Source organism: Perognathus longimembris, chromosome 1, assembly GCF_023159225.1.
Source record: "Perognathus longimembris pacificus isolate PPM17 chromosome 1, ASM2315922v1, whole genome shotgun sequence".
Lineage (NCBI taxonomy): Eukaryota > Metazoa > Chordata > Mammalia > Rodentia > Heteromyidae > Perognathus > Perognathus longimembris.
Window position 1 is genome coordinate 77,733,663 of NC_063161.1, and position 22,399 is coordinate 77,756,061.

Genomic DNA, 22,399 nt, shown 5'->3' on the forward strand with positions numbered 1-22,399 from the left:
GTCTCCAAGTTAACCGTTGTGACTCAAAGTTCACCCGCAGTTTTGCAAACTGCCTTGGATTCTGACCAAGAGAAATAGGAGTCTTTTCTTTGGGGCTAGGTCCAGTCAGCTGAGTGGCTTCAGCTTGCTCAGGTGGCTTTGTGCAGGGGAAAACAGCCACTGTTGGGTTGGACAGATGTACATGCTCTGTTTACCCCAGTAACTGGGGACGGCCTTCTTCATGTGGTGTTGGAAAAGTGTGTGTGTGTGTGTGTGTGTATATGTGTGTGTGTGTGTGAGAGAGAGAGAGAGAGAGAGAGAGAGTCAGAGAGAGAGAGTGATTAGAGTCTTGCTATATAACCCAAGCTGGCCTGGAACTTGAGATCTTCCTGCCTCAGCCTTCTGAGTGCTGGGATTACATGTGCCAACATGCCTGGGAAAAAGTCTTTTTAAGTGGCCTCCTGGCTCTTGAGTCCATTTTGGCTCCCTGCCTTAGTCTCTTGGTAAGCCTCAGGGCTTATAGATTCCATGGTGAGAGAGACCACACTGCTTGGGAAGGGAAGCTCTAATGTGTGTAAACAGCACTAGATAGAAGAGGTCAGATGCAGATTAATTTGTCCTATTCATTGCATGGCCAGGGCTGCCCATCTCAGCTGGTGGGTGGGTTGGTCCTTCTGGTAGAGGAGCCAGCAGAGACTGAAATGCTTCCCTCTGCTCCCATGTCCCCAGGCAGGTAACCCTTTGCTAGACTTAGGACTGCACCTGACTGAATGACAGGGTTCCTCCTCCTGACCTAGGCATGGTGAAGACTTTGCTGGAGACCTCCCCAGAGTCACCGGTGCTGCCTATGCATGCTAGAATGCGATTTGCTTTTCTCCCTTTGTGGTCTAAGAAAGATGGGAAGTAGGAAGGCCCCAGGGGCAGAATTGAGCTGAGAGAGGAAGAAGGTGGAGGACAAATTCAGCCTGTAGCATCCCTGCATGAGTTCTGACCTGCCCTGTGGCCTATTTTCACCAATTCACCACACAAAGCTCCTCCAACCCAGCTCCCAGCAGGGTTTTGCCCAGCCTCCCCTCTTCTGCTTTCGATTTTCCTCAGGCCTCTGGTGGCTCTCTTTTCATGCCACATGGTTAGGGCATACACTGTCATGGTGGCTATTTAACTTTCTAAATACTTTTTATCTTGAGACAATTATAGGCTCACAGGGAGTTGCAAAGAGTCTTAGGAGATGTCCATTTATACCTGTAGTTATGATGGAGATACTTACAGTACAGCAGGACAGTGGCAAAGCCCAGGCATGAACATTGGGTCAGCAATGGGGGCAGGGACTTCTCTGCCCTTTATCTTGTGAAGATTTATGTGACCACCACAACAAGAACAAGGACCTCAAAGATCTCAGCTGTTCTTTGAGCTCACATCCCTTTTCCCATCTCTAAAATATTGTCATTCTAAGACAATTATGTCAACAAGCATATTGCTTTGTGATTTTCAAGGATGGTTTTGTTTAGCATACTGATGAGATCCATCTAACTTATTAACCTGCTAGTGTTTACTTTCTTTTATTTGGGGTTTGTTTGTTTGGTGGAACTGGGATTTGAATTCAGGGCCTCACACCTGATACCTAGGTGCTCTGGGGCCTAGCCATGCTGCCAGCCCTTTATCTGTTTTACTGGATGCACTGGGAGTGGAAGGAACCAGGACTCCTTCTTACCTGCTTGTTTGCTGCCTGTTCTGTTCTCTGTGAACTCTCCCTTCATATCTTTTGCCCACTTTCTAACTTAACTATTTGGTTTTGAGTGTTCTTTATACATTCTAAACCTTTGTCAGCCATGAGGTTGACAAGTATTTTCTCCAATTTCCTGTGGGGGAATGGAAGTGGGTAAGGTATCTCAAGGTCATCACATCAACTGGAGAGTGCTAGGAGGGACCTCTATTCAGACAGTGCTGTCAACCAAGTCTGGTGAAAGGATAGGACCACTCCTCAGGGCCCAAAGCTGCAGCCGAGCTGCAACAGGCAGAGGTGATGCTCTGCTGTGCTCTGTCCAGGTGTTAGGATGGTATTTTTAAGATGAGTAGGATGAGAGCCACTAAAAACCCTGCAGCGGTCCACTCCACTCAGGCAGTTGAGTGGCATGTGGATTAGATCACAGGAGAAGATGTAAGAGCTACAGGCCTGGTGTTCCCAGCTGGAGGGTGCACATGCCAGCTCTTCTTAATGCCCCTCTTCTTCCTCTGCTTAGTGTTGACTGCCCTGTCCAAACACTTGGCAGACACTGTCTTGCTGACTTTGGAGTTCCCATCTGATGATGAAAGCTGCCACTCTACCCAGGGAGGTGGCAGCAGGTATTGTGTGGAGGACATAACCCTACCCTGTGCTGGGGGTGGTCTCTGCCTGTGGCTCAGGAGGCTGCCTCTGCCTGTGGCTCAGGAGGCTGGCTTTACACCAGAAAGGATCTGCATGTATCAGCAGTGACTATAACAGGACTGGTCACTGCATTCATCTTTTCTATGATGTGTTCCCTCCCAGGGCCCAGCATGAGCAGAGCAAAAGTCCATCCCAGCACCAGGGCTGAGTGGATGTGCCCCACGTGTAATGTCACATCAAAACACAACTGAGTCTTCCTCTCCTCTCTCCTTTCAGGGCTCCAGGGTACTCGTGGATGCTCGGGACAAGCTTGGCATCCCTTGGCAGTACTCTGAAAATGAAAAGCACGGGATGTTCCTAATGGCCTTTGAGAACAAGGCGGGGCTGCCCGTGGAGCCGGCCACCTTCCAGCTCTACGTGCCAGCCCTGAGCGCACTGTGGAGGGACTCGGGGATCAGGGAGGCCTTCAGCCGCCGCAGCGAGTTCCAGCTGGTGAGTGTGAGCCTCATGCTTCTTTCCACCTTTCCCAGCAGTGCCTTAGAAACTTTGGAAATATGGGCAGGTGGGATTTGCTGCCACCCCAATATTCCCCTGCCAGTGTAGGAGCACACAGGGGACATTTGGGCCACATAAATGATTCAAGAGAAGGCCCAGTTCACTCCAGTTGGATGGGTATTTCTATTTGAGGAACAAGGCCTGTGCAATCCAGGGAGCTGGGAGCCCTTAGTGGGTCCTCTATATAGAGGGAAGCAAATGCTTTTCCATTTGAAGCACATCCCAGGCCTTTTTTATTTCATTTGTTTCTCCGATAGGGTCTCGTACTTTTGCTTCTGCCACCATCAGATCGAGATCCTCCTATCTACTTTCCCCTCTATGGGATTACAGGTATAGGATGAGAGACCACACCCTGCCCCCATGTTTTACTTTCCAGACAGACTGCTGTCGTATATCAGGTTTATCTCCAGGTGCTCGTGTTCAAGGGTCTGTAGGTGCCTTGGTGTCTAACTGCTGGGTCATGGAAAGTCTGTCTTCAAATTACTTCCCATGTAATTGGACCAGTTATGGTTCTACCAATGATAGAAATTACTTCCAGGGCTGGGAATATGGCCTAGTGGCAAGAGTGCTTGCCTCGCATACATGAAGCCCTGGGTTCGATTCCCCAGCACCACGTATATAGAAAACGGCCAGAAGTGGCACTGTGGCTCAAGTGGCAGAGTGCTAGCCTGGAGCAAAAAGAAGCCAGGGACAGTGCTCAGGCCCTGAGCCCAAGGCCCAGGACTGGCAAAAAGAAAAAAGAAAAAGAAAAAAAAGAAATTACTTCCAGGAGAATAGTTAACATTACCACACTTCAGTTCTTAACTGTATCAGTGTGGTTTAATTGACATTGCCCTGTGTTTGTTTGTGGGTGATATGTGTTTTATCTTCTGGGAAATGTCTGTTTATATCTTTTGCCCATTTTTACCTTGTTTTATTTTCTCATTCATCTGAGAGATTCAGTGTCCACACACCTTTCAGTTCCATTTCTACCCTGGTCCCTACAGCGTCACCAGCCTTATTAGTACAGCAGTCAGAACCAGGAAATGTGTGTTGGCACTGTGCTGTTAATTAAACCTCATCCAGGCTGACCTGGATTCCCTGTTGTGTTCCTTTGGTCTCCTAAAGTCAAGGGCAGCTCCCTGGGCTTTTCTTGTTGTTCATGACCTGGACACTCAAAGACCATTGGCCAGATGTTCCTTAGAATGTCACTGCTGGGTCTGCAAAGTGTTTTCTCATCATTAGAGTGGAACCATGTCATGGAAGTGACACGTGGCCTGCCCCAAGCATTGTGTCAGGAGTATATGACGTGTGTCTCAGTCGCTTGGAAGGCAGTGTGGGTCAGTCTTCTCCCCTGCGGTGACTGCTTTTCTCTGTGTTGGACATTCATATCTCAGGAAGAAACCGAGACTTTTGTCCTGATTCCACTGTGAAGACAGATGCTGAGACAACTGCTAGTTACCATAACCCCATAGTGGACGTGTGAGCCACAGCACAGCTATGCCCTAGCTATGCCCTGCCTTACCTCTTGGCCTTCAGAATCAGTGATCTTTATGTCCCCAAAGAGCCACTGAGCCTGGACACTTTCTTTGGGCTTTTCCCTATGAAGGATCTGGGCTGCTGCCTGGCATCCAAGTGGGTTCTGGGGCCTTACCAACAGTATGTGCCTGTGTCACATTGTTAACATGTAGACACGGTCTGGCCTGACCCTAGAGTGCAGAGCAGCCCACCAGAACACCTCACACCACCTGGCCCCCCAACATTAAGTTCACCTTTGTCTTCAGGACCTCCTCATCTTGAGAACATTCTGTAAGAGACGTCATAATGTGTCGCACCTTGGAAGTTGATGCTGGTCAGCTGTCATATGCTAGAGAGCTGTCCAGGTGTCACCTCTTGGTATTAGCTCTTGACTTCTTAGTATCTGTGGTAGGTGGTCCTATGGTTCATCTTTTATACACATACACAGACACACAAACACACACATACACACACACATCTACTACTTACATGTTTACAGGGTGGGTCAGAAATGGGAGAATTCGTGAATAATTTGTACAGAATATGGACTGATATTCGGATACTCAAATATCCAAATTACTGTCTTATTTGGGCTTGATATTTTGGATGCTCAAATATCCAAATTATTGTCTTAATTTGCTCGTGACAGTTTTGAATGTGATTCACAATAGGAAAAGTCTCAGCTTTCTTAGTTTGCTGCCATGGCCATAAGTGCTTGCAGAGGTCTGTGAGCAAGTCTTCTACTTGGTAGGAGAACGCTGGAGCCCCCAGAGTTGGGGGCATTTGCCTGGGAAGGACATTTGGGGGGGGGGGGGTGTCTATCTGAAGTGACAAGAAGTGTGCAAGAACTCAGAGAAGCCAAGTACCCAGAAGTTTGGTTGGCTTCTGAGTGCAACTGGGGGCCGTGGGGGGGGGCAGAGAACCTACTTCCCTGTGGGGTGGCTCTTGCCTGGGGACAGAGAAGCAGGAAGCTGAGGTCTATGCTATTCTTGGATCCTGTGCTGGAGAGAAGCTTGTGTCCTGCCTCTGGGCAGAGTCTGGCCTCTGGCTTTGGCCTCCCATGACCGACAAACCTCTCAAAACCACTCCTGGGGGGAGAGGGGAAATGCAGCCTTAGCATTTGAACACAGATCCTGACCTGAGCATCCCCTTGGAGGGCAAAGGACTCTGCAGCCAGTGACAGGAGGGGATAATGTAATAGGCCTGACCATGAAACACTCCACATGGGTAACAAGGCTAGAAGCTCCAGAGTGAACGAATTGCTTTGATCATAAAAACACCGATCTGGGCGCCAGTGGCTCATGCTTATAATCATAACTTCTCAGGAGGCTGAGATCTGAGGATCATGGTTCAAAACCAGCCCAGTCAGGAAAGTCTGTGAGACTCTTATCTACAAGTAACCACCAGAAAACCAGAAGTGGAGCTGTGGCCCAAAGTGGTAAAGTGCCAGCTTGAGCAGAAAAAAGCTCAGGGACACTGTCCAGGCCCTGAGTTCAAGTCCCACGACTGATGTGGGAGCCCTGGGAGGCGGGGGGAGGGGGGGCTGGGCAGGGCAGGAACACTTTGGACTTCTGCATGGCAAAAATTAACTACAGGGAAAATTGAAACATATACAAAGGTGTTTGGAGGGAAGGTATGGAAGCATGCCTGTAATCCCAGCACTTAAGAGGCTAAGGCAGGAGGATCTTGAGTTCCAGAACAACATGGGCTCCACAGAGACACCATATCTCATACAACAAAGCACAAGGTTTTTTTCCATCTTAAAAGAATATGAAGGAGCTGGGGATATGGCCTAGTGGCAAGAGTGCCTGCCTCATATACATGAGGCCCTGGGTTCGATTCCCCAGCACCACATATACAGAAAATAGCCAGAAGTGGCGCTGTGGCTCAGTGGCAGAGTGCTGGCCTTGAGCAAAAAGAAGCCAGGGACAGTGCTCAGGCCCAGAGTCCAAGCCCCAGGACTGGCCAAAAAAAAAAAAAAAACACAAAAAAAGAATATGAAAACAGGCTGGGAACATGGCCTAGTGGCAAGAGTGCATGCCTCGTATACGTGAAACCCTGGGTTCAATTCCCCAGCACCACATATATAGAAAATGGCCAGAAGTGGTGCTGTGACTCAAGTGGCAGAGTGCTAGCCTTGAGCAAAAAAAAAGCCAAGGACAGTGCTCAGGCCCTGAGTCCAAGGCCCAGGACTGGCAAAATAAAAATGAAATAAAAAAGAATATGAAAACAGCTGCGGGCTGCACGAGAAAGCTCTACAAAGCTCTAGGTAAGGGCTTTATCTGGAAGAGCCAGGGTGAGGGGAGCTTGCGCTCACCAGCCTTCCTCTTTCCTAAGCATGGAGACGCACAGTGAAGCAGTAACCCAGGAGCCTTTTGTTGCTTAGCTTGCTGATGGATTAGGGAATAAAGCTCTGGGCCAGTTGGGTTGGAGGAAATGGTTAGCATCCTGCAGAGCTGATCAGAGTACCCCATGATGAAGTCTGAACCTCATGGGTAGTGGGTACAGTGGACTGCTTATCCCAAGACCTGTCTGCAGAATTTTCCATATCACTTTCCATAGTATCATGCAGATGTTTTCTAACTTGCACTCATGTAAACAGTAAACGTGGCTGTCTGGAGATAGGGCATCCCCTGCTGTCTCCGTGCAAGTCCGTGGTCTCAGCCACACCTGCCCATGAGTTGTCTCCCTTGGGGACTCCAGCTTTTCTGGGGAAGTTTCCATCTGTCTAAACTGAGGTCTTGGGCATGTTTTCTACTCGTTACTGCTTTAAACTAGACCCACAGTGCTTGGGCTACATGGACTATTCATACACTGTTGAGCAGTGGCAAGTTCCCAGTGCCAGCCCCTACATGACTTTGCCTTTCCCCTCCCTGCCCTGGCTGTTTACTACCTTACCCCCTTTTGGGCATGTGGATAATGTGTTCATCCAGCAGTTTGCTAACTCTTCACTCTCCACTGAAGGGTCTTGGCACCCTTGATAAAAAGGAGGGAGCACAGGGCACCAGTGTTCACATCTGCAGTCTTAGCTACTTGGGAGACTAAACTAGAGAGGAACATAGTTTGAGGCCACCCAAGCATATCCATAAGACCCCTTCTCAACCAGTAACTGGGCACAGTAGAACACGCTTGTCATCCCAACTACATGGGTGGTGGCAATCGGGAGGATCGTGGTTATAGGGCAGCCTGAGCTGATACTACATTGGAAGAAGTTGGGTATGGTAGTGTATGCCTTTCATCCCAGCTATGATAGGAAGTGTAAAATAGGTAAATCACAGCACACACATGCACCCTCACAAAAAGCAAGACCCTGTCTCAAAAGTCACCAGTGCCAAGAAGGACAGGGGCATGGCTTAGCAGTAGAGCACTGGCCCAACAAGTACAAGGACCTGAATTCAAATCCCTATACCTTCAAAAATAAAAATTTAAAAAGCAGTTGACCATGGTGTTTGGGCCTATTTCTGGACTCTCAGTTCTGTTCCGATGACCTATATATCTATACTTACATACAGTGCTACATTATTATAATCAAAGCTTTGTAAGAAGCTTTGGAATCCAGGACTATGAGCCTCCAGCCATATTTCCATTTTCTCATTATGGTTTGATTTGTGTTCCCCTGAGGACTAAGGCATGGAGTTACTTTTGAAGCAGTTTGAAGTGGGAGTGCTAGCTCTGTCAGAGGTCAGCAGCTATGGCCTGTGGGCTCAAAGACCCATGGCCTATTTCTGTATGGTCCCAAGCTAAGAATGGTTTTTCCATTTTTAAAAGCATGACAAAAAAAAAAGAATATATAACAGAAACAACTATGTGTGACCCAGAAACCTGAAAATAATTACCAATCTTCTCTTCACCAAAAAAAAAGGGTAACACCTTTAGCACTCTACTGCTAAGCCACATTCCAAGCCCCCCTAGGATTTCTTTTTAAAACTAAAATTATTGGGCTAGCTATAGAATGTTTGTCTAGCACACATGTAGCCCTGGGTTAGATTCCTCAGCACCACATAAATAGAAAAAGCCAAAGTGGTGCTGTGGCTTAAGTGGTAGAGCACTAGCCTTGAACAAAAAGAAGCCAGGGAGAGTTCCCAGGCCCTGAGTTCAAGCCCCAGGACTGGAAAAAAAAAAAAAAACTAAAATTATTGCAGCACAGGATTAGATAAATAGAATACTGCAGCCCTATGGAGTGAACAGAAATTGCACATACTCAAATGGATCAGGAAACTAAATATGCCAAGCCTAACTATCTGCCCTTCCAGAGGCCGTACAGGAGAATCTTTGTGATCTTTATTATCTTTAAATAGTTGTACAGAGGGATTGAATTCAACATATATTAATTTATATGCACAGTGTATCGTGATCAGCATTACCCTTTCCAACACTCTCTCCTGCATCTGTCCTAGCCCTCCCTGTCCCCTCTTCATGATCTTGCTATTCCTGAATAGTGCTGTCTTTGGAGTGACGGTGAGGGGGACCCGACATCAAATGCTGAGCCCCAGGAATTCCTGTGAGCATTCAGTCTTACACGTGTGTTTCATAGACTGCCGCAAAGTGACATGGAGAGGTCAGCCACACCATGGAGGAATCGACATGTAGATTATAAAACACACAAAAAAGCACAGAGGTATTGCCAGTGCCAAGAGAAGGATTGCTTCTAGTAGACAGCACAAGGCTTTTTATGGGGGGCTGTCAGGTCCCTTCATGACCTTGATGAATGCTGGGCTTTGTTTGTTTGGGTTTTTTATTGGAAGGGGGTCCCCCATAAAACCTAGGCTGGCAGTCCTCCTGTTTCCACCCCTCCGAGTGCTGAGATTATAGGTATACACCACCAGCTTGGTGGTTACTATTTTACAAGTTAAATTTAACATTTCTCTTGATACACTTTTAAAATGAGTTCTAAAAGTCAGTGTATAGTCCGAATTTTAAAATCATAATGATTAATTTTAGGTGCTATTTCTGAATCAGACTTAGGTTTAGATCACTCTTACTGGCTGTAATGTGCTGCTGATATGAACATTGTAAGCCAGGCACTGGTGGCTCATACATATAATTCTAGCTACTCAGAAGGCTGAGATCTGAAGACTGAGGCTCAAAGCCAGCCCAAGCAGGAAAGTCCATGATACTTTTATTTCCAATTAGCCACCAGAAAATTAGGCCTTGAGTTCAAACCCCATGGCTGATGAAAGGAAAGGAGGGAGGGAAGGAGGGCCAGCAAGCCAGGTGCTGAGCCAGGTGCCGATGGTTCATGCCGATGGAACCCTCAGGAGGCTGAGATCTGAGAATTGCGGTTCAAAGCCAGCCAGGGCAGAAAAGTCCGTGAGACTCTCTCCAATTAACCACCAGAAAACCAGAAGTGACACTGTGGTTTAAGTGGTAAAGCACTAGCCTTGAGCTGAAAAGTCCAGGCCCAGAGTTCAAGCCCCACAACCCAAAAAAGAAAAAGAAAAGAAAGAAGGGAGGGAGGGAGGGGGAAAAAAGAAAAAGAAAAAATTGCAAAGGGGGGCTGGGAATGTGGCTTAGCAGTAGAGTGCTTGCCTAGCATGCATGAAGCTCTGGGTTCAATTCCTCAGCACCACATAAGTAGAAAAAGCCAGAAGTAGTGCTGTGGCTCAAGTGGCCGAGTGCTAGCCTTAAGCAAAAAGAAGCCAAGGACAGTGCTCAGGCCCTAAGTTCAAGGCCCAAGACTGGCAAAAAAAATAAAATTTGTGTGCTGTCTTGACTTTTTTTATTTTTTGCCAGTCCTGGGCTTGGACTCAGGGCCTGAGCACTTTCCCTGGTTTCTTTTGTGCTCAAGGCTAGCACTTGAGACACGGCGCCATTTCTGGCCGTTTTCTATATATGTGGTGCTGGGGAATCAAACCCAGGGCTTCATGTATACGAGGCAAGCACTCTTGCCACTAGGCCATATTCCCAGCCCCCTTATGTGCTGTCTTGAAAGGTAAGTTCTTTTAAAAGAAAAAAAATTGCAAAGGGTCTAGGTGAGACACACACACACACACACACACACACACACACACACACGCACGCACACACGTGCACGTGCGTCTTTTTTACCCAAATGAGGGAGCCATGGACTGTCTCCTTATGATTACTTTTTCTTTATTTTTGCTGCTGTGGGGCTCCTTCCGGATGAGGGATCCTGGGAGATAGGTGCTGCTAGTACATGCCTCGAGTGGTTTCCCAGTGGGCTCCATACTGGGCTGGGAGGACAGGAAGCCCAATTCCCTGCTTTCTTCTCCCTCTGTGCTGGAGAGCCCTGAGACCCAGAGTGAGGAGCTTAGAGAGGGCACCTGCAATCAGGGTGCTATAGAGGAAAGTGGACTTGAGCCTGGGAGGCGGAGTCTCAGGGGAAGTAGGCGGAGCCCAAGTGGTTGCCACCTGTGGAAAGCTGAGCCACTCTGCTAGCTAGAGAGGCATCCAAAGAAAGATGAATCTGCCCCATCTGGCTGTCCTTAGAAGAGCTTTTCTGAGAATTTTGTATTGAAGCCAAATGAGACAGATGATTTATTAACTTGTTGTGACTTTTTTCTTCCTTTTTTAAAAAATTGTGATGAGACAAGCCTTTTTCTTTTTAAAGTCTCATGCTGCTGAGTTTTCTCGCAGACCAGAGTTCACCATTGAGCAGGTGCCATGGAGACCCTAGAGAACCACAGGTCCAGGGCCCAGGCTCACTGGGGAGCCTCACCAGTCAACACACTTGTAATTTGCCATTTAAGAACTGGCTGAAGGGCTTGGAAGGGCCTCCTCTCCTGAGGATAGAGAGCATTTCTGCTGCTATCACCATGAATACCTCAGAGCTTCTTATGAACTTTGTATTTCCTTGCGTGTGAGTCCAAGACTTAGAAGTAAGTCTAAATTGATCATTCTGAGCCTTTCCGCTTCCTCAATGGTAGTATTTTCCTCCTCTGTGTTCTGGCTGAGCTCATTAAAGTGGCTGTAACAGAATACCACAGGCTGGCTTGAAAACACAAATGCATTTCTCTCAGCCCTGGGAACCGCCGGTGGTGCTGGGCTCCTGAGAGGGCCATCCGCCTCTCACTGTGTCCTCCACAGAAGAGGCAAAGGAAGGGAGCCCAGATGCCTCCTCTTCTGTAAGGGCCCTACCTTGGTGGTTCATCTGAGCAGTTACATCCCCCAGGCCTGTCTCCCACATCCCCAAAATGAAGCTGGAGCCAGGGCTGTACGACCGGAAAATAACTCTTTGGTCTTCATCCCCATCTCTGGACAGAGCCAAACAGGCAGCTCTAAGTCCAGCTTTTTCAGGGGCAGGGCCGGGGAGGGAGGGAGAGTTAATTGGAGGTAAGAGTCCTGTGAACTTCCCTGCCCGGGCTGCCTGCAACCTGCAGTCCTCACATCTCAACCTCCTGACTAGTGAGGATTATAGGCGTGAGCCATGACACACAGCTTTATTCTCTTCTTGCATCCTAACTTTTCCACCTTTGGGGTGGTAGGATCAGCCACTGTGGGTCCAGCTTCTAGGCAGCCATATAATCTAGCAGTTGCCTCCCTGGGTCTGCTTCCCTTCCAGCAGGGCAGGGGGCATGGTGCAGAGCTTGTGGCTGTCTCCACACTGCAGCAGACAGAACACTGCTCCCACTACCCCCACCCTCTGCCATCAAGGTATTTACAGCCTCAGCTGAAGGCCACCCTGCCTCCAGTCCTGGTCCTGTGCCTGTGCTTCAGGTGGGGAAATGGAAGGGATGGGAACTACTGACACCCAGCACCTTCCAGCTCCTCATCTCAGGACCCAGCAGGATTCAGGCATGTCTGGTAGGGAGGGATGTGAGCGCTCTCTCCTGTGTCCTCCCCTTTCCCCCCTGCATTTTGGACCATGGGTATCCAGAGCCACCCTGAGCATTGAGCCCCTACCCCCTGGCAATCTAAGCCCAGTCCAGGGTCAGCCTCCACTTGTATTGAGACCCACGTGTGCCCCACCCCAGGCTCGCAGCTTACCTGCCACCTGTGGTCAGGGTCCCAGCAAGGAGGCTGCTACAACACAGCCATCTGCCTCTTGCTGGCACAGGGGGCCACCCCTAACCAAGTGTGCAGACTTCCTCATGCCAAGAGAAGCCCTCCACCCTGGATGGCGTGGCTCGTGTCGGCCTGAGGGCCTGACTGGTATACAGTACCACAGAAGGAGCCCCTGGGGTTCCTTCCACTCCCGCCCACTTGGAGGCCAGCGCCTTCTGGGCAGAGTTTAATGGGCGCTGTCTTCCCAAGAACCTGCCACTGAGGAAGAGGCTGTCCAGATAGTTCACAGGGTGTCCAGTACCCAGGGCTCTCCCATGCACAAAAAGCAGGCTCTTCTGTGTTTATTAATAGAACCGGCACAGAGCTCTGGCCTGCACTGCTATCGGAGACACTGGGAAGTGGTCCTGAACTATGCTGACTAAGGAAAAGATGGCAGTCAGCCTTACTTTGACAGGATTTCCCCTTTTATTCTTCACTACCCTTACCTTCCCCTGAGTCATCAGAGCTGTGACCTACATCCTTGTCTCCAGGGCACCTCAGGCGGCTGGTGGCCCAGTCACGTGGTGGTAATACTCACCCTGAGAGAGGCTGTGAACTAAAAAGCAGAAAGGGGATAATTTGGCTAAGCTTACTAAATTAAACCCGGACACCTAACACCTGTTGCTATGGCTGGCCAGAGAGGAAGGGGCTGGTCTCCCCTGTGTGTCCCCATGGTGTGTGTGTGTGTGTGTGTGTGTGTGTGTGTGTGTGTGTGTGTGTGTGTGTGTGCGCGCGCGTGCATGTGTGCATGCATGTGTGCACGTCCATGGCAATACTGGAGCTTGAACTCATTCTGGGCACTGTTCCTAGCTTTTTCACTCAAGGTTAGCACTCTTCCACTTAAGCCACAGCTTCACTTCTGGCTTTTTGCTACATTATTGGAAATAAGAGTTTCTTGGAGCCAGGTACCAGTGACTCATGCCTAGAATCCTAGCTACTCAGGAGGCTGAGATCTGAGGATCATGGTTCAAAGCCAGCCTAGGCAGAAAAGTCCCCATGAGACCTTTAGCTCCAATTAACTACCCTAAAACCTGAAGTGGCACTGTGGCTAAAGTGATAGCAAAAGAGTTCGGCAGCACCCAGGCCCTGAGTTCAAATCCCACGAGTGATGACAAAAAAAGAAAAAAAATCTTTTATTTAACTTGCTTAGGCTGACTTTGAACCATGGTCCTTAGATCTCAGACTTCTGAGTAGCTGGGATTACAGGCATGAGCCACCAGAGTATCCAGCTCTTTCTTTGATTTTAATCATTCAGTTTACTGGTTCTATTCCCCATCCATTTACTCTGGTGAGAAATCACCAGAGCCTGTTATAAGCCTTACACCAGCTCCACATTTTACCGTGCTGATACCCCCAAATCCTTCATGATCCGTAAAATATACAGACATGCCATTATTGCTTGCTGTAGAGTTCCCATGATTCTGATGTGTGATAACCCTACATTGAAACAAATTTCAGGCTGGAACTTCTGCACTTGATGAGTTCCACAGACTGTTGAGCCACAGGGTGTGGAAACTAAAGTCTGTGACAGCACACAGTAGGTGACCTGGGTGCTGCAGTACTTTGGAGAGCACAGGCAGCCTCTGAGGCACCTTGCACACTGGGACACAGCTGGCCTGTTTGTTACGTGATGTAGCCATGGACATCTGTGACTTCAAGTCTTACACTTACTTACTGTGACTGTTTTCATCCCACTACTGTGACAACCCATAACTTGAGTTGGATATTGTCTGCATGGCACCATGAGCCATTTTTATTGTGGGGTTTTATTATGATTTTTTTTCTTTATAAAAGTAATATAATACGCAGAAAGCATTTGATTCCAACCTCCAATGTGAAGAACAACCTAGACTTAAAATGTGAAGAAATGTAATTTCTACCTATCAGCGGGTAGGGAGAGGGGAAAGGGACCAGAGCAATAATGCACCAGTAGCTCAGGGATGATTTGTACATCTGTTTTCAGAATGGTGTTATTAACAGTAGCCAAAAAGTGGAAGGAGTCCAGATGTCCACCAACGTATGTGTGGTCTTTGTGTACCGTCTTAAAAAGGGAAGTGAGCAGACTATTGTACCACATGCCTGTAATCCCAGTACTCAGAGGCTAAGGCAAGAGAATGGAGAGTTCCAATCCAGCCTGGGCTACATGGTGAGATCATGCCTCAAAGATTTTAAAAAGGAAGGAAGGAAGGGCTAGTGAACCCTGTAATGGGTGAACCTGGAAGGCATGATGCAAGGTGAAATAAACCGGTCATAGAAAGCCACGTGTTGTGTGATTGCACTGAAGTTCTTAAGTTCGGAGACAGAGTGCAGTGGTGATCACCAATGGTTGGGGAAGTATTGGGGAAGTAAAGGAAGTATTGTTTAATGGGGAGAGTGTTTTTCAGAGTGGCAAGATAAGAAAGCTCTGGTGATGTTTGCTGGACACCAGTGCTCACACATGTAAATCCTAGCTACTCATGAGGCTTTAGACTTAGAGGATCTCAGTTCAAAGTCAGCCCAGGCAAAAAAGTGCTGTGACAGTCCATCTCTAACCAACAAAATGCCAGACTAAAGGCATGGCTCAAATGATAGAGTGCCCATCTGTGAACAGAAATGCCAGTCAAGAACTCCAGGCCAGCTGGGCACTGGTGGCCCACACCTATAATCCTAGCTACTCAGGAGGCTAAAATTTGAGATCACACAGTTTGAAGCTAGCCTGAGGAAGAAAGTCTGTGAGACTCTCTTCTCCAATAAACTACCAAAAAAAAAGCCAAAAGTGGAGCTATGGCTCAAGTGGCAAAATGCTGGCCTTGAACAAAATAAGCTCAGTAATTCAGGGCCTTGACCCTGAATTCAAGTCCCAGGACCAGCACCAAAAAAAAAAAAACTTGAGGCTCTGAGTTCAAGCCAAGGTACCAAGATAAAATAAAAAATTGAGATGGTCCTTTGTGTTAGTGTGTTTTCACTCCAGGACCACATTGCCGTGTGGTGGTTGGGAAGGGACCCCAGGTGAGCGGTGGCATGGACGCAGGTGCAGGCCGGCCTGTTGTCTTCACCTGCAGCCACGCTGGCAGAGCACCCGCCAGCCTCTGCCTTCGCATTGGTATGACAGACCTGTGGCTTCTGCCATCAGCCAGGCAAGGCTGATGTGGTGTTTTCCCTTCAGCTCTAACACAAGCGATCCAAGTGACAAGGGTTGGAATTTTGAAGAGTGATTTCACTTCCTGGGGTCCAGATTTCTGGGGCTGAGCTTTTTATTCAGGAAGCGTTTCCTTTTCATGACTCAGCAATCAAATTCACTTTTCCACCCACCTCACTGCATTCAGCCAGGCAGAGCTTTAAAATTAAAAAAGTGCTTCCTGAAGTCCAAGGCTCTTGTCCCCTAAGAGGACTGGACCCACTGCCCACATGGCCCCAGAGAGCAATCTTCATGGGAGGAGTCAGCTGAGTTCCTCCCGGGTCATTGTGGGAAGAACCTGTTGCTGGGGTGGTGTGGAGGGTCCAAGCAAGTGAACAGACACCCTCCATCCACAGTCTCAGCTGCCACCAGGTCCCGGTGGTCTCAGGGGAAAGATACCCACACAGCGGCCTTCAGCTTTCTGGACAAGCCCAGTGTCCTGAGGGGCTGCTCTGCGCATGCCCAGTGACGTCTTGACAAGAGCTGGGCCTGCAGACAGGCTCTGTTAGATCCGTGCGTCCCGCACAGAGCACAGCAAAGCCTGCAGTCACAAAGAGGAGGGCCAGTGGTGGCCTTGCTTGAGGGCCTGCCTGCTGGCCCGGAAGCCTGGGGGAGACGGGGGAGAGGGGCTTTGGGGTCTAGAGACCTGGTGTGGGAAAGCACTTCGGGAGGAATTGTTTTCCCTGCACAGTTCTGACTTTTTCCTCCCTGTCTGGCAGAAGAAGAGCTCATGTGACTGGAGCCTTTTGAAATACTGTTAACAGCCTTCCTGGGGGCGGATTCGTGCTCAGCTTCACGAATGTCTCTAGTAGTAATTCATCATTTTTTAACTTCCTTTCAAACTTGTACAAAAGTTACAAGAGTCATTCTGACACACACACACTCTCTTTCACACACACACACAGACACAGACACACAGAACTTCACCCTCCCTCTCTGCCCTCCTCTACTGTGTTGCTCAGAATAGTGTCTTCTGACCTTTGCTGTGTCCCTACCCCAACGCTGTGAGACCGGGCATCCTGGCAGGACAATGATTTCCCTCCTCATAGGCACACTCTTAAACTGGGCTTGTTTCCCCTCCCTCTACCTTTTCATAGTAGTGAGGTCTTCCTTGGTGCAGGGGTTTGATGAAAAATCAAACCCTAAGGAACACGGTAGGAGGCAGCTGGCCGGCACTGGGCCTCTCCTGGACAGACTTGGCATCGTGGCCGTAGTTGGGGATCCACACTGGAAATCCCCTGACTCTGGCTAAAGCCACCTCTGCCTTGCTCTAAGGGCCCTGCTCCCAGTCAGTGGGAACCTGAGGAGCCCATCACTCCATTTAGGGACCCTAATTGACATGTGGGTCTGCTGCACTTCCTGCTGCTAGCTTGGTAAATAGCTGTGGTTTAATAAAGAGGAAAGCAGCCAGGAACAGGCTTTCTAATTGGAGCTTTCCTGCCATGAGCCTCTGAACTAGATCACAGACCTGAGCCAGCATGGAGCTGCTCAGGAGCAACCAGCCCAGAGGTGATTAGCTCTCAGTGGGAGTGATCTTCAGTAAATAGCTGGGGTTTATGGAAACTTCTTTCTTTTGAGGTGATTTTTTTTATGTACAATTCAAGGAGTTTGAGTAAATTTACCAAGTTGTGCAAACATCACCTAAGCTCATTTTTAAAACATTTCTATGGACACAGCGAGGTCCACACTGACCCCAGTACCTCGGCCCCCAGCCACTCTGTCTCTAGACCTGAATGTCCCCGGAGTAGAGCCGGACAGTAGTGGCCTGGCCGCTAGCCCTTAAATGTGTCTGAAGTCTGAGGCTTCCCACTCGTGTGTGTGTGTCTGTGTGTCTGTGTCTGTGTCTGTGTCTCTGTGTGTGTGTGTGTGAGAGAGAGAGAGAGAGAGAGAGAGAGAGAGAGAGTTAGGACAGGACTTCCTCACTTCTGCTGCTGCCGCTAAGCCAAACTCCACTCCTTGTGGGGTGAGGATTATTTTAACTAGTAAAAAGAATGTTCTGCAACTTTTTAAATGAAAGATAAATATATTAATTGATGAGAGACTGAAGTTTTACTTTTTACAGTAAATAATGTTTGTTTTTTCACCTTTCGTCCTTATGTAACATTAATTTAAAAACAGGATCTGTGAGCTGAAGGTGTGGCTCATCTGGTAGAGCACAGCCTAGCCTTGAGTTTAAAATCTAATTCCAAAAGAAAAACAAACCTTCACTAGCTTTAGGGACAAATGTGATAGAACGTTGTATTTTCCCTAACCTGCTAATAACTGAGTTTTAAGAAACAAAGATTTTTGTGAACTATCATTTACTAATAAACTTTAAAACTCAGAAATCCTGGGTGCGGATGTCTCACGCCTGTCATCCTCGTTTTTCAGGAGGCTGAGATCTGAGGATCTTGGTTTAAAGCCAGCCCCAGCAGTAAAGTCCATGAGACTCTTATCTCCAGTGAACCACCAGAAAACCAGAAGTGGTCCTGAGGCTCAAAGTAGAGCACTATCCTTGAGCACAAAAGCTGAGGGACAACACCCAGGCCCTTAGTTCAAGCCTTGGAACCAACAACAACAATTTAAAAAAACATAACCATCAAGCAATACTCTTTATGATGGTGGAAAACGTGTGGCTTTGCGGAGCCGTTCTGATACCTTTCAAATGTGCCTCTGTGCAGGAGGTCCCAGGTTGTGGGTGGTTGAAGCTGCAGGTGGTGGTGTTTCTGGAAAGACCCCAGTGTTCTCAGGAGCCCCTCAAGTAGCCTGGGTTCCATCTGCACATCCATGCCGTTCCTTGTGTGGCTCACTCTTGGCACCAGGGTGCCCTCCCCCCAAAACACACACACATACATACATACATACATACATACATACATACATACATACATACATCTGAGGGCTGAGAGAGCTGACTGGGTGTTACTTCTCATCCTACTTTCCAGTGTGGGCAGGAAAGACAGGGAATGAGCACTAAACTTGGTGGCTGAGGCAAACTTGAGATCCTACTTGAGTGGCAAAGAGCTTTCCTTCAGCCTTGGATTTCTGCCTGCTCCACCAAGTGACCCTGCCAGGCTGTCGTCTGTCAAGGTCATCCAGCCAGGATCTCAGTGCAGTGTGTATGTATTACTAGGGTTTGAGTTGGACCTTGTGCTTGCTAGGCAGGTGTTCTACCTCTGGAGCCCTGCCCCCAGCCCCTGATGTCATTTTTAATCTTTCTCCTTAAGAGCAATCAGGCTTTGAGCGTGATGGCATGATACCACATAACTAGCAGCACCCAGAGGCACACAGGACCAGCATTCAGATCTTGTTTCTAATGCCTCTCACTGGGAAACGTCATGCTCTTTGCAGACCTTGGCCTTGAGCTGGCTTCAGGTCCTAGGCCTTTCTAGTTGAACCACATTTGGCACCCACGGATTAGAGCTCCCGCCCCAGTCTAGAGCAGCACATGTCTCAGAGCCTCAGGCAGTGAGGTTGGCTGAACCCCCACCCGACACCAGACAAGGTGTTAACTCCCTTGGTAAAGGCAGTGAGGGCTCCTGAGCTGGGCTGAGCTAGCAAAGTAAGAGCACTGGGACTGTGCCACGTTCCTGCTCAGAGGACATGCTGGGTCTGGGCTCCCACTGCTCGTCTGCTAGCAAAGCTGCAAAGGGACGTGTGTGTGTGTGTGTGTGTGTGTGTGTGTGTGTGTGTGTGTGTGTGTGAGGTTTCATGCAGAACAGTGGAAAAATGATTCTGAAGGGAGAGAGGAAGGAAAGGGTCTTGTCCTTTTGCAGTACGTTGGGAGTGCTGGGAAGAATGGTTGAGTGGGGCCTGCTAGCCTATGAGCTGCTCTGTCAGCCTGGAGGGCCAGCCCAAGGGCTCTACAAGGAAGCAGTGTGGCCTCCCTGCCCTGGCCTGGTGTCCCAGCTGCAGACAGAGGCAGACAGGGCTTTGAAGAGGACAGGGCTCTACTAGCATCTATCAGGAAGGCACTGGCCCTTCCTTTCGGCCTCCTGCACCCTGAGCACTCATGACTCCACACACCCGGCCCCTTTGCAGTCAATAGCCTGTGTCCCCACCCATGGTACAGCTGTCCTTGCTGGGACTTCTCTCTGGTTTGTAGGAAGTACAGTTGACTTAATTTTAAGTGGAGAAATGATAACGAGGCCTTTTGCCTCTCAAGCCCTGTGTGCTATGAGAGACCCAGAGTTTGAGCTCAGGAGTTCAGTTGCATTTGGCTTTGCCAAGTTCTTTTCTAAGCTTTGAGTTCTTTAACTCAAAAATGGGGACCATTATGTTGTGTTTTGATTAAAGCAAATAAATATGTCAGTGCACAGTTACCCCCAGTGCCCAGCAGCTAGGAGCCCTTTTGGTTTCCATTTCCTTGCATTCCAGCAAGTGATACCACTGCTCACATCAGGGCCCCACTTTGTAGCCCAAGCTGGCCTTGAACTCCCCATTCTCATGACTCTGCCTCCTAAGTGCCATTATGTCCAGCTTAGAATTTTTAAAAACAAACTCAGATGTACAGTGAAAAGGAGAGAGACAGCTATACCACTCCTAGGCATCTATCCTGAACATCATGAGCCAGGAAATGATATAGACACCTGCACATCCATGTTCATTGCCACACTATTCACAGTAGCCAAGATGTGGAAACAGCCCAGATGCCCCACAATAGATGAGTGGATCCAAAAACATGTGTTACCTATACACAGCCATTAGGAAGAATAAAATAATGTCATTTGCAGGGAAATGGATGGAATTAGAATAAATCATGTTAAGTGAGGTAAGCCAAGCTCAGAGAGACAAACAGCATAAGTTATCCCTGATATGCAAAGTTAGATCTAAAATACACTGAGATATGATAAATTATGCAGGGTTCTAGACACTCACACACAGTGAGACCAAAAAACAATACCCTTAAGAGAGAAATACCAAGGTGCATTGCCTAAGTGCCTTTTCATATTTATCTAAAATAATACACATACTGAAACAAACTCCAAGATATGAAAACAAAAGACTTTTTTATAGTTTTTGATGATTTTATCTTCTTTACCTTGTGTATGATGTGATGTATTCAGGTGTATATCTTTGGGAGGATCAGAGGAGGGCAGAGAAGAACTCAAGGGGAAAAGGATGAAAAAGTGCAGCAGTGGATCTCACTGGACACTAATGAAAGTGAACTATACATCTCATGGGTGGAGATGAAGGAGGGACTGGGACAGAATGATGGAACAGAAGATACTGTACAAAAGGACATGTACTCTTTTAATTGTAATCCCTCTGTACATCTCTTCTATAATAACAGTAATTTCTTTTAAGAAAAAGGAGAGTGACAGAGGCGGGGTCTGGTCAAAGGATATTATGTGCTTATATAGATGTGTCAGAATGAAACCTTCTACAACCAACTGATGGGAGAAAAAAAAAAAAAAAGGAGGGGCTGGAAATATGGCCTAGTGGTAGAGTGCTTGCTTCACATACCTGAAGCCCTGGGTTCAATTCCTCAGCACCACATATATAGAAAAAGCCAGAAGGGGCACTGTGGCTGAAGTGGTAGAGTGCTAGCCTTGAGGAAAAAAAAAAGCCAGGGACAGTGCTCAGGCCCTGAGTTCAAGCCTCAGGACAAGAACGAAAGAAAGAAAGAAAGAAAGAAAGAAAGAAAGAAAGGGAGGGAGGGAGGGAGGGAGGGAGGGAGGGAGGGAGGGAGGGAGGGAGGGAGGGAGGGAAGAAAGAAAGAAAGAAAGAAAGAAAGAAAGAAAGAAAGAAAGAAAGAAAGAAAGAAAGAAAGAAAGAAAGAAAGAAAGAAAGAAAGAAAGACGGAGGGAGGGAGGGAGGGAGGGCAGGAGCACCCTATCCTGGTGAGGCCTGAGCCAAGCTGTGGTGGGAGCTGGCATCTGAAGAGTGAAGCCAGAGGCACAGTATGGGGCCTGTGCAGGGCAGAACATGACTAGGTCCCCAGAGAGCAGATTAGAAATGGAGAGGGAGGACTCAGAACCAGAGTCTGGGAGGTCTTCCCAGGACAGTCACAGGCCTGTCACAGTTGAGGGATAACCATGCTGCTGCTCACTGATCTGACTGGAGAGGCCCAGCGCTGGCCGGGAGGAGGTGGCATGCTGCTTCCATTCATCCCAGGGGCAGATGGTAGCCTCGTCTGTCTGCTCTGTCCTCCCTCACAGTGTGGCACTGGTGCTGGCAGCGTGCTTACACCAGCTCAGGGCTCAGCAGACACCGGGCTGTGGACCCCAAAGAAGCAACAGAAGCCTGAGCACCTCCTTGTGGCACAGGGCCCTTCCTGCTGTGCTGGTAGCACACATGTGGCCACCACATGTGGTTGAGCGTTCGAGGCCAGCCTGTCTAAAAAAAAAGCCACCAACAACAACAAAAAAATAACCTCTGTCCTACTTGGCAATCCTGAATGGTCTATAACTCACTGTCTCCAGGCAGGAGCCAGGAGTAACAGGAGGAGCAGCAGACAGTGGGTGGCCATGCACCTCCTCTTACACTTCTCCCCCTGCCACGTACCTGCTTTCTCCACCAAAAGCATAGGTTTCCACTGCCCACTTGCAGCACCTCCACCTTGATGTGCCAGGTGCTTTTCTATTTTTAACCTTTGTTTGTTGTCATATGACAGCTACTCTGGCTTCTGCCCCACAATGCAAGGGGAGCAGGGGAGCTGGGGGCCAGGCTGTGTTTGTTATTTTTGTTTTAGCACTAGGGCTTAATCTCAAGACCTCACACTTCCTAAGCTAGTGCTCTACCACTTGAGCCACACTCTCAGCACAGCTTTTCACTGGCTAATTGGAGATGGAGGCTCACAGACTTTTCTGCCAAGCCTGGCCTCATACAATCCTCCAGATCTCAGCCTCCTGGTTATCTGA

At 48.4% G+C, this 22,399-nt stretch overlaps 1 protein-coding gene across 1 annotated transcript in view; it reads left to right on the forward strand.

Annotated features, from left to right (window-relative positions):
- The window catches only part of Gna12 (G protein subunit alpha 12), a 65,707-nt gene that overhangs the window by 37,165 nt on the left and 6,143 nt on the right, over window positions 1–22,399 (forward strand). The window contains exon 2 of the mRNA XM_048330221.1: window positions 2,621–2,836. Within this exon, the coding sequence (XP_048186178.1) occupies window positions 2,621–2,836 (216 nt within the window). The remainder of the gene's footprint in view (window positions 1–2,620; window positions 2,837–22,399) is intronic.